The sequence below is a fragment of the Diceros bicornis genome, chromosome 10, assembly GCF_020826845.1.
Source record: "Diceros bicornis minor isolate mBicDic1 chromosome 10, mDicBic1.mat.cur, whole genome shotgun sequence".
Classification (NCBI taxonomy): Eukaryota; Metazoa; Chordata; class Mammalia; order Perissodactyla; family Rhinocerotidae; genus Diceros; species Diceros bicornis.
Genome location: NC_080749.1, coordinates 78237870 through 78250548, shown reverse-complemented (window position 1 = coordinate 78250548; position 12679 = coordinate 78237870). Strand labels below are relative to the sequence as shown.

The window sequence follows — 12679 nt, the reverse complement described above, 5'->3', positions numbered from 1 at the left end:
TTTGGATCCCAGGAGCAGACCTACACATCACTTGTCAAGTCATGCTGTGGTGGTGCCTCACACAAAATAGAGGAAGATTGGCACAGATGTTAGCTCCCCGACAATCTTCCTCAAGCAAAATGAATAAGATTGGCAACAAATGTTAGCTCAGGGCCAATCTTCCTCACAAGAAATAAAAAGGATTTCTTTTAGATTCACAGAAGAAAGAGAAGCTTGATCCTTCCCAATTTCAGAAGTAGAGTCCACCCTTCACCATGTTATATGAATTTCCCCCTGGGAAGTAGGTGAGGAGGGGACATGTGTTTATTCTGTGGATGCCTCCCGACCGTCAATTTTAAGTGGCCATATGCCTGCAAAGTGAGGCATGTGCCAATTACCACCGTCAGACCTGTGCCCTGCAGGAGTCCGCCGTATAGGAAAAAAGATGTCAGTGTGTAATTGTGTGTGTGTGCGTGTGTGTACACACACTGTAATACAAAGAAGAGTGTGGAGGCCCCCAGGCATCCCCAACTTAATGGGCCCTCAAATGGAACTCTATTTCTTTCCCAAACTTACTCCTTTCTTTCTTTTCCCTAACTTGTTTAATAGCCTCACCACCTGCTAGGGCATCGAAGCTTAAAACCCGAACTATTTACAACTTCTACTTTCCTTCAATCCACCACAATCACTGTCACCAAGTCCTGCCACTTACACTTCCAAAACGAGTCTCTACAGTCCCTCACTTCCACTGCCACTCCCTGGAACCCACAGTGGGCACCTCCTGCCTGAACAGTTATAAGGCCGCCTGAGAGGTCTCCTGCCCCATTCTCGGCACCCGCAGTGCCACCCTCCGTTCCACTACCAGAGTGACCTCTAAAATCCGAGTCTGGTCACCTCCTGTGTCTGCTCAAATGCAACACTGGCTCCTGGCTGCCAACTGCCACGCTGGCAATTCCTAAATCACGCAGGGTGCTTGTTAAAAAGAATCTCCTGTGGAATCAGGATTTCTGGGAGAGGGAACCAGAAAATGTGCATCTTTAATGGGCACGCTGGGTGGGTCTGAGGTGAATTTATATTCAAGAGTTCCTGGGATACGAGAAGGTCAAATTCCGTGGCATATCCTACAAGGCCTCTTTGATCTACGGCCCGTCCTCTCCTGCCACTCACCCCACGCATCCTGAACTCCCGTAACAGGGGAGAACTGGCTGCTCCCAGCTCTGCACGGACTTCTACCCTTCACCACGTCTGCATGCGGGATTCCTTCTGTCCAGAAAGCCCTCCTCGCCTCTCTACTTGGCGGAATTCTGTAGGTAGTTCAAAGCCCTGCTCAAATGTTGTCTCCTGTGGGGAGTGTGTCATCTAACACCCCTTCCCACTCTCTGTACCAAGTAACCATCCTCCCCTGTCCCCCATGGCAATGTCCACCTTTCCTAGAAATTTTACCCCCATCACAATTATCTGTGTATGTATAAGCTTCCCTTGATCTGAGCACAACCACCTTCTGTTATTCTTCTTTGGGTCAAACACTGAGCTAGGTGCTGGGGATATATCAGAGAGACATAACAAATGTTAATTAATTTAAATGAATAACTTGAACATGATATGTACAATTTGCTCTGAGAACACTAAGGAAGGAGAAATGACTTCTCACAGACTGTGACATCTGAACAGAAGGAAAGAAAGAAAAACAGAAAAGTGCTAATAATGGTGGCAGAAATTGTTAGTTGTCTATCCCAGCATGCATTCTCCCTTTCTTTCTTCCTGCTGCCTGGAATAGGGATGAAATGGCTAGAATTCCAGCAGCCATTTTAGATCACAAGGCAACACATAAATGGCAGCAGAGGAAAGAGAAGAAACCTGGGTCCCAGACGACACCATGAAGTTTCTGGACCAGCCCCACAATGTCTATCCCCAGAAATCCTTTATGTAAAAGTAAAACCGACTTGTATCTTGTTTGAATCACTCTTAGGCTTGAGTTTGTGCCATTTGCAGCTGAAACTAATCTTAATTATTGCATAGGATGGTGATGGTGAATCCACAGAAGCTCCATTTTCGTGGAGAAACAGGATGTGGGTAGCCTGGATAGGAAAGAATAGCATTTTAGGCTTGAGAGATATTTGTATATCTTTGGAAGGAATTCATGGAAGAAGCAGGCCTTGTTTGTTGGGTATTTGTTCCAGGAGATGTCTCAAGAGACGGGAGTCTGGCTCAAAGTGCCGCTGGCTTGAACTGTGTTTATTTTTCATATTTGGTGGATGGCATCTTTGGAGGAAGGAAGTGGGAGCAGGGACCCAGCAGTGTCCTGTCCTGGCAGGTCCTGGGGAGAACCAGGGGGGTCAGGACTAACATGGGGGCTGGGGGCGGGCAGGGACTGAGGAACAGAGCTGTCACTGACTCGGGTTTGGAGGGACCACACCAGTTCTCGGGTCAGGGTCGGCGCACGTTCCCGTCTCAGGGGCCTTGGATGTGGCAAGGGCCGAGTCCGCCCCCGGCGTCTCCACCAGCCCTTTGGGAGACTTCGGGTTCACACTGCACGGGGTTGAGAGATCACTTTCCTCTGTGCGGGGTGGGGCTCGTGCCTGAGGGGGCCTTGCCAGCTCCCAGACAGAGGCAGAAAGAGGAGGAGAAAGGAGATTGGGGACAGGGGGCTGACGGAATGGAAACTAAGGGAGGGAGAGAGGAGTGTGTGAAGGGACGAGGCTGGGGGGACGCGGGAAGAAGGAGGTGTGTGTCGTGGGGCCCGGTCAGTAGAAGAACAATAACCCACAGCAGCCTGAGAGCAGAGGAGGCCGCCAACAACCAACGAGGACACTGCTGCCGAGCTTCGGGCTGCCTTAACATTCATTTTCATTGTTGCTTCTTCCTGCCTAAGCCACCTCCACCCCCTCCACTTTTCTCTGAGTCATTACAGTCAACCCCGAATCCCAGAAATTTCCTCTCAGTTCTCTAAACCACAACCCCGAGAAACACTAGGCAATGGACAGCTCTTTCCAGGTTCCTTCCTCACATCAAGACCCTATGTTTTCCGAGCAAATAATGCTCCATGACCGCTTTTTGACCCCTTGACACTTCTGGGCAGGTCCTGGCTCCACCACGAAGCAGAGTACCTTCCAGTGCAGGTGTCAACAATCACCCCCACACGCCGAGTACTGACGGGACACCACACACCTTGGTAACGACTCTCCAGGGCACCCAGTCCTCACCTCAATTCCATGGAAGAAGGTGCTCTTATTAGCCCCATTTTGCAGAGGGGGAAACTGAGGCTCAGGGTTATAAAGCAACTCATCCGAGGCCCAGGGCTGCCAAGTGGCAGAGCTGAGAGCACAGGACTCAAACCCACGCCTAACTAGTTCCAAGCCCACACCTTTGATCTCACTGCTTCGTTGAACGACATGCTTCAGGTCCTGAATGTGTTTGAGAGTGGCATCTAGGGGATAATTTATTCTGGGTTCTTCCTCCCTCAAATCCATGTTAACTGGGTTACCTGTTCTTCTGGGGGCCCCTGGTGTAGCAAGGAAGATTTCAGAAATCTCTTACCAGCCCTCCCTCCAGATGGCCTTAGCCCCTGCCCAGTGACACCTTTTGGTGACCTGGGGGGATTTTGCAAAAAGCACAGACTGGAGGCCAATCACATCACCTGGAGTCTCTTAACGGGCTTCTACTTGTCCTTTTCAAAGGCAAGTGGTAATCGCAGAGGTCATGTTTGACCTCAAACCCTCTTCCCTGGTGGTCTCTCTCTCTCTCACTTTTCTCTGCAGCCCCTCCCTCTGAACCAGAAAGAATTCTCCTTCTGTCCCCGTGGCAAGCGGCAAGCGACGGAAGCACAAGCTAACAGAATCTGGAAGGGAGGGTAGGAAAGGGAAAGAGTGACACAATGTCTCTGAACAGGGTAACTGCAACATCGGAATCAACATCTCTCGAGTGTACTTTCCAAATGACGACAGGACATTGGCCCATAGATAAACAAGCCCAGAGATAAGAACTTGCTTGTCTAGTTTTCAAAATCAATAGACCACAAAGTGTGGTCAGCGGTTGTATTAGAAATCCCACTCCCGCTCATTTGGGGGCAGGGGAGGGAGGTGAGGGAGAAGTTGGACTCAAAGACCTGTTTCCTCATTTAACCAAAACTCTCACCCTCGCTACCAAGCCTGAGTGATCTGGCCCTGTCCCCAGCCCCAGTCTCGCTGTCCCCGGAGCATGCAGAACCTGCATGTCTGAGGGCCTCTGCCCCTCCATCCCCTGGCTCTGCAATGCTCCTCCCCCATTCGTTGCTCCTTACTGCCTACCATCCTGCTCAGATGTCACCCTCTGGAGGCCTAAGCATCCATCCCCCTAGAGAATCAGCTCCTGCCCACGCTGCTCCCCAGTCTGCATTATGTTCCATCCTAGTCCTTATCACCGCCCAGCATCATCCTCTCCATTCACTCATATGCTGTCTGTCTGTCCCCAACACAATGCACTCTCCATGCGAGCAGGGCCTCGGTCATTCTGTACTCTGCTGTGTCCCCTGAGAGCACTGGAACCCCGCCTGGCCCAGGGCAGGCCTTTCACAAATAACAGGGTTAAATTCCCATCATCACTCGTAGTGAAGTGAGTAGTATGACCCCTGTTACCAGAGGCCCTGAGGCCCTGAGAGGTCAGCTTGTCCCAGCACGAGTGAGGGCTGGGACAGAATCCTTGTTTGTCTAAATAAGGCCAGAGCTGTGTCTGTGACACCATTCGTTATGCAAAGGAAGGAAAAGGGACATGCTGTTAACACTTGACCCCCCTGCCTATCTCTCTCATTGCAGGCCTGTGAGGGGAGCCTAAGGGACCGCTCACAGATCAGGACGAACAAGCTCATCAGATCCGGTGTGGGACGCAGGCGGCAGGGCAGAGAGAGGTGGTAAGGGGCCTAGAACTTGCCTAGTTTGGTGGGGGGAGGGTGGGTCCTTTTTAAGAAAAATAATAGAAAACTACAAACAGGAAATTAGGCTCGGAGCCTTAGAAGGGGGCTGGCAAATGAGAGGCCAGGTGCTTGCCCTTCCTTATCTCCCTGGTGATCCCCCGGAAGGCAGCTGACTGGCCCTGGCACGATTGTCAGCTCTTAGGGAAGCCCTTTTGATGCCGGCCCTGATATCAGTTCCCCTACATCAAACCCAGCATATATGGGGTTAAAACCAAAAGCACTCATCCCCCTTCCCTGCTTCTCTAAGTTATATTCCTATGTAAATACTGGTTTTTTAAACCTTTGTATCCCTGAACCTCACAAGGCAGAGAGAAGTTACAAACTGTTAAAAGCCCAGGTGGCCTCAAGCTGGGCTCACTGAAGTTTTGGCTAATTACCAGTTCTTGAGGTTTGTTCCTGGGAAACTGATATCCAGAAAATATCAAGAAGCTAAAGCTTCTCAGACCTCAACTCCTTGGCTTCCTGGCACCAGAATCCACCATCCACCACAGAGATGGTTGAAGGACATCCCCCTGGGATTCCCTTATCTCACCATCCTCCTCCCTGCCAGCAGCCTCACAAGGCCAAACACAGGCTGATAGGATAATGCAGATCAGCAAGGCCACAGGCTCCCCTTCCCTATAAGCAGCCACATTCCTCACAACCTCTAAAACCCCTCGCCTCCCATCTTTCAGAGAGATGGTACAAATTCGAGAGCTCTCGTCTCCTGGCTGATGTCACCTGAAATAAAAACTGTTTCCTTGCCATAAGCCTGGTGTTCCAGTTTTATTTGGTCCCTCTTGTGTGGTGGGTAAAGAACCTGGGTATGTATCCAGTAACAATTTGGTGAGCCAGCGGGGAGGCTCTTTGCCCTGGCTCCGTGGCCCCAGGCTGACTGGGATTTCCTGGGAAACAGTCCAGCAGCGGCCTAGGTGATTGGCCCTAGGGACCGCCCCCAGTACTCTCCGTCTGACTCAGCACCGCTGACCCTAGGCACACTTTCTTATGGCAAAGAAATAGACTCTAGAACTGTTTGTTTGTTTGTTTGTTTTTGCTTCTGGTGAGTCAATGGACTCAATCTGAAATGGGGTAAGTCGCCTTGGGGATGCCCATGAACTCTCTTCCCCTCCATCTGGGGCCCCTTGCATTCATGGAGGGGCCATCTGGGCACACATTCAGAGTGGGAATAGTTATAGGACTTTTACCTGGAATCTGTTGGGTGCACCCATCTGCTTTGTTTGGGATCCAGTCTGACAGGCTGTTTGTAATTCTGAAAGGGGAGGAACTCCATCTGCCCCCAAAAAAGCCCTCTGGGCCACCTCTTGGCTAAATGGGCTGTATTCAGCTGTGAGCCCATGTCCAAGAAGAAGATGGTTTTCTTTTGTAACACCACATGGCCACAATATTCTTTAGACTCCGGAGCAAAAAAAAAAAATGGCCAAACAGTGAATCATTAAGTTGGAAAAGTTTTAAAGAGCTCTCATCATAAACAACTGTTTTATTCATACCTACGGAAAAGAAATACAAGGACTAGTCTTAAAAAACTTAATCTAATACTATATGAAGAGGTTATGTCAACTTTGCCTGAATTTTTTTTGGAAATGAATGTTATGTCTGGCTGGGAATGCTTCCCCTACACAGTATTGTAATACTGAAACTCGTTAATGGAATCCTAATAAAAGTTGTAATTAGAGGTATAAGAGTTGATAAAGTTAAGATGAAGTTTTATAAAAGTTGGTATATTTAAATGTGCTTTACGTAAAATGACTACATCTCTGTTGTCTGATTGTATTATAGACTATATTATGGGGATTGACATTGTGTCTCACTGGGGAAAGGGAACATTTCCCCTGCCTGATACTGTAAGAGCATATCAATCCACCTTTCAGGCAATGTTAGTTAAACATGCTAAAGGAGATCTCACTTTAAAATGGACAAAATGGGACAATTTCAGTGTACCCAAACTGGTGTATTTACATATGCAATTGGAAAAAGCCAGCTACAAAATTAAACAACCAACGGGAAGCCTATTTTAATTTTTTGAGGCTTCTAACTGAAATGAGGAATACTGTACTGCCTATTTATTTATTTATTTATTGTGAGGAAGATTAGCCCTGAGCTAACATCCAATGCCAATCATTCTCTTTTTGCTGAGGAAGATTGGCCCTGGGCTAACATCTGTCCCCATCTTCCTCTACTTTATATGGGATGTCGTCACAGCATGGCTTGACAAGCAGTATGTCAGTCTGCACCCGGGATCCGAATCTGTGAACCCTGGGCCGCTGAGGCAGAGTGCACGAACTTAACTGCTATGCCACCAGGCTGGCCCCTGTACTGCCTCTTTAAAAGAAAATAATTAAACATGCCAGTAGCTGAAGCTGAATCCGCTGCTCCTCTCTCCCCTTGCTGAGTTTCCCCACTTCAACTCCCCCGAAATTCCTGACCTAATTTTAAGCAAGTGAAAATAAGTAAACTTTTGAGATAATTTGGAATTGTAATGGCCATTCTGGGGGAGCTTCTGTTTCAGATGAGTCCATCTTAAGGGTCACCCTGAAAAGAGAGGATTCAAAATCTCTCACGATGGGATGCAATCTTTGATTAATATACAGGAACTTCTAAAAGACAAAGTTATTTCAAAAACAGCCGTAAAAAGGCATTACAGCAAAAGGAAAGCATCTTTAGTAAATATTTTTGGCCATCTGAGCAGATCCACCTGCTAGAAAAATAGTTCGGATCTAACTATTATTTTGAATTTTGTACCTGAGACCTGGCTAAAACTTTGAAAGTCTCTGTTTTGTTTATCTGTCTCTATGTATATTTGTTTGCCTCCAGATAGTACAGTTTCTAAAGGAGCTCTATTTAATCGGCTTGAAGTAAACACTTTTATAAGTTATTTCTGAACGTAATAGAGCTAGCCCAGATGTCTTTTAAGTTAACATGATATAAAATGATCTTTGGTAAATGAAAGCCTCTTTAAGTTTGCTGGTTTGATTAAAATAAATACATTTTCAGAGTTATTAACAGTGGATGTGAAAGAAACATGATATCTCTGTTACAAAATTTGTCATCAAAACTAATAACAGAATAATAATTATTTCTGTCTGATGTCTCATGAAGGTTTTGTAGACAATCTAAATGTAATTATTGTGAACAAGTAAACTAAATAGATGCGAAAGGGAGGAAAGTTTGGGGGGAACCTTTTAACAATAATTATGTGTTATGGTGTATATACTTAAAACAACTTAAGATAATGGCTAGCTGCTTTAATGTCACACAAAGTTTTTGAGAGTAATCTAAACATAATTACTAAAAACAAATAATTTAGCTAAATGGGTAAGAGTTTTTGGGTGCAATAATTATGTTTTATGGTATATACGCTTGAAAAATAACTTCAAAAACTTTTTTGTAACTTAAAAACTTTAGAGTTTTGCTAAATTAAGTTAAATGATAAAAATTTATTGAGTATATGGGACATTTCCACACAAGATAAAACACTAAAAATTGATTATTAAACATAGATCTGTCTGCCTTTAGTTTCTTATCTCAAAGAAAATGAAAGATACTTGGGTTTATTGCTAAACATATTTTGTGCATGCTGAGAAATTATCTATGAAAAAATATATATTTCTGGAAAGTCTGTATACAAAGAAAGTAAAATGTACATTTTCAGTAAAGAAGGTATAAGGAAAAGAAATATTTTTGTTTGTTTTGTTAAAAAAAGAAAAATAAATTTGTCCTAAAGTACTAGGAGGAAAAAAAGAAGGCATAGGACAAATTCTGAATGTAAAAAAAAAAGTTATAAAAGGTTTGTGGAAGAGGAGTTCTAAAAAGAGTTTTGTACATGGTCAAGTTAGCTAAAATTAAAATAAATCTAATTAAGGAAATGAGGTTTTTTTTTTTTTTTGGTGAAGAAGATCAGCCCTGAGCTAACATCCATGCCAATCTCCTCTTTTTGCTGAGGAAGACCAGCCCTGAGCTAACATCTATTGCCAATCCTCCTCCTTTTTTCTTACCCCCCTCTCCCTAAAGCCCCAGTAGATAGTTGTATGTCGTAGTTGCACATCCTGCTAGTTGCTGTATGTGGGAGGCTGCCTCAGCATGGCCAGACAAGCAGTGCATCGATGCACGCCCAGGATCTGAACCTGGGCCGCCAGTAGCAGAGCTCGAGCACGTAACTGCTAAGCGACAGGGCCGGCCCCATAAATGAGTTTTAACGTCAAAAGTAAGCTGGTACAAAATTAAAATTTGATATTCTTTCTCTTAAAAGGATAATTTCTTAAACTTTTAGCCTTCTCTTGGTATAGAGATTACAAAGGTCTTTTCTTCGAATAGTCTACCAGAAGGGTAGGGATTTTGTGTTTTATCAAAATAAATTTCCTGTATAGTTTTTATCAGGTCTTTAATCACAGGTGCTAAGGTTTTTCTTACAGCTCTTTAATCCTACATTCACCTAAAAATCTTTAATTGTCACCATGGTTAAATGGATAACTAAACATTGTTTCATAGGGACCTATGATATTTTGTGGGTAAATGTTATTGATATGTGTTTTAAAATTGTATAACATTACTAGAATTTTGATCTGAACTGGTTATCAATCATAATTCTAGTTATTTTCTTAAAGTATTGTTTCTCACAGAAATTAACCAAATTTCTTTGTCAGTTACCATTTTTAAATCTTTTGTTTTTTACAGACAGTTATTGTTTTACTCTGATGCTTTTGCAAAATATGTTTCATCTTCAGAGAAATTCATGGAAAGGACACTGACACTCTAGAATACAGTTTTCTGATAAACTTTCAGATCGTCAAACTAAACTGGGTAAGAAATGACAGAATTCTAACTGAGAAACTGATGACTTCATGAAACTGCTAACAGAGGATTAAGATCAAGAATCGATTGCACGGAGCTGAGTGAACTGATGAGGATAATTATAATTTATATAAATTTTTGTTTGAAATGTTGCTGATTTTTTAACTTTTTTTTTTTTTTTAAGGTTTAAGGAAAATTTTTTCTCTTTTCTCTTAAGGAACCATGACTTATAACAATTTGTAAGCAGAATTGAAGCATTTATTTTTTTCTCCCTACCTGATCCCTCCAGAATTTGGAAACTCTTAGTAAGTGAATGTTCTTATTTCATGGCAATATAGTTGTTTGCATAAGTTCAATAAGAATCTGTTCTCCTTAGAACACAATTGGAAACACTGGTTTATTAACAAGACTTTGACTAAAATGTCATATTTGAAAAAAACATATACAGACTCGGATACAACCAGACAGCTTTTAAGGAATGAAGACTGGACTTTATGGAGTGAAGCCAATTGGAAATATTGGCCTGGCACCTTGTTTACAGCATTCCCAAACAGCAACCTTATGGATAAGTAAGGAAGGTCATTTATCTGGCAGGTGCCTGGAACCTCAATATTTTGGGGGACCTCAAAAGAAGAGAAGAATTCACCCAAATCTGTAGGTATAACAGTCAAGTCTCATGACAAAGTCCTTGGCTTGGCTTTCCTGGCTTTGTGAGGCCTTTAAGTTCAATCTAAAATTCCTTATAAAAAGTTCCAGCAAAGCAGATTTAAAAGAGGCTCTATGATCAGTGGCTATTCTTGCTGTACTTATGTAAATAATTGGGCCAAGTTTATTAAAACTAGACTTATTTTACAAACTAGTTAGTTTTAATTTGGCTGTCTTTGGTAAAAATGAGGGCGATTTTAGAGAGAAAAATTATGTTTCAGTAGAAACTATAATACACATTTGTGAATGTTAAAGCCTGGTTTTTGCTAATTGCCTTGAGGTTTTTGTTATATCTGTTAACTGGACTGGATCACAAATTCTAGTCTCCCGAAATACCTGGCTACAAATCTTCAAACTAACGTTTTCAATTTTTTCCATCATTTTCATTTGGAATCACTGAGAACAGAATCTGCCCTTTTGCCTGAAGCCTTGCAAACTGAAGCAGGAGGACTTGATATAAACTTAAGAGAGATTCATGTCTGTTACTATGTAAGCCCCTCAGAAAGGTACCTGAATACCCAATGACATCATCAGAGACATTTCAAACTGCAAAAGATGCTTTGACTCTGACATCTAGAAATCTTTTTGACTGGCTGCACCCTGTCCCCAGAAACTGGTTTATAATTTGCTCCAACCGTTAACTTTGTTTTTTTCTTTTTGTTTCTCTAGAAATGCTTCTTATTAAATACCTGGTTACCTTCTTACACAATATAGGCCTAACTTTGGGAGCCCACCTACATCACCGCCTTACCAACAGACTGCTTCAATGAAATGGAACAACCTACGCCCCTTATCACAGGTATCTCCAGAGGTACTGGGTCTAGACTGGTTTTTAGGACTGTTTTCTTGGATTCCCCAAGGGATTAAGTCTATTTTTCAGGGACTGTTAAAATTTGGGTTGTCTATTCTTCTTATCCTTCTGGTCAGATACTTAATGTAACTTTAGATGTTGTTTCAAAACTGCTAAACAAGGTACAAAAGTTCTAATAATACAAAATGTCAACCTGAAGCGGGGAACAAAAAAATATTTCCAAATAAGTGCTAAACAGTCTCATTAACCTAGACCTAGACCCCAATTCAGCAGGAAGTAGCTAGATCGGTCATTGCCCCTAATCCCTCAAGATTGAGGAATGAACAAAAAATGGGGGGGAATTGATGCCGGCCCTGATACCAGTTCCCCTACATCAAACCCAGCATATATGGGGTTAAAACCAAAAGCACTCATCCCCCTTCCCTGCTTCTCTAAGTTACATTCCTATGTAAATATTGGTTTTTTAAACCTTTGTATCCCTGAACCTCACAAGGCAGAGAGAAGTTGCAAATTGTTAAAAGCCCAGGTGGCCTCAAGCTGGGCTCATACTGAAGTTTTGGCTAATTACCAGTTCTTGAGGTTTATCACTGGGAAACTGATATCCAAAAAACATCAAGAAGCTAAAGCTTCTCAGACCTCAACTCCTTGACTTCCTGGCACCAGAATCCACCATCCACCACAGAGATGGTTGAAGGACACCCACCTGGGATTCCCTTATCTCACCATCCTCCTCCCTGCCAGCAGCCTCACAAGGCCAAACACAGGCTGATAGGATAATGTGGACCAGCAAGGCCACAGGCTCCCCTTCCCTACAAGCAGCCACATTTCTCACAACCTTTAAAACCCCTCGCCTCCCATCTTTTGGGGAGACAAGACAAATTAGAAAGCTCTCGGCTGACATCACCCAAAATAAAAACTCTTTCCTTGCCATAAGCCTGGCATTCCAGCTTTATTTAGCCCCTCATATGTGGCAGGTAAAGAACCTGGCTATGTATCTGCCAACACTTTAACCTTCCTGGCTCCGTTTTGCCCTTGGAAAGTGGTGCGATGTGCTGGGACAACATTAAGAGTGAGCAGAGTATATGGCCATGTTGGAGTGGTGGGGGTGGTTTAAATGATGCCTGGGGGCTTTGCTGTCCCCACACATGGGACACTGCCTGGAACTGTCCCAGAGGTTCTGCAGACGGAACCCGGTTGTTGAAAGGACAGTGGACCCAGTGAGGACCTTCCAGTCCCCAGAGTCCGGCTCTGGTTTCGCTCTTCAAGGAACTCGCTGTGACTTGGAAAAGTCACCATTTCGTCATCTGAGAAACCACGCGAGTGGTCTGGATTAGTTCATCTCTGTGGTCCCGTCCCGACTCTAAATTGCTCTCTGCTCATCCAAACACGACCCAGAGCCAAGGCGCCGCCACATCGAGATGCCCCTCAGTCATGGCAAAGACGGGCCG

The 12679-nt window shown here is 44.0% G+C and overlaps 1 protein-coding gene across 1 annotated transcript in view; it reads right to left on the bottom strand.

Annotated features, from left to right (window-relative positions):
• The window catches only part of LOC131410964 (aldehyde oxidase-like), a 63439-nt gene extending 61164 nt beyond the window's left edge, over positions 1–2275 (bottom strand). Inside the window, exon 1 of the mRNA XM_058549548.1 lies at positions 1923–2275. Within this exon, the coding sequence (XP_058405531.1) occupies positions 1923–2078 (156 nt within the window). The 5' untranslated portion in view covers positions 2079–2275. The remainder of the gene's footprint in view (positions 1–1922) is intronic.
• Between the last annotated feature and the right edge of the window lie 10404 nt (positions 2276–12679).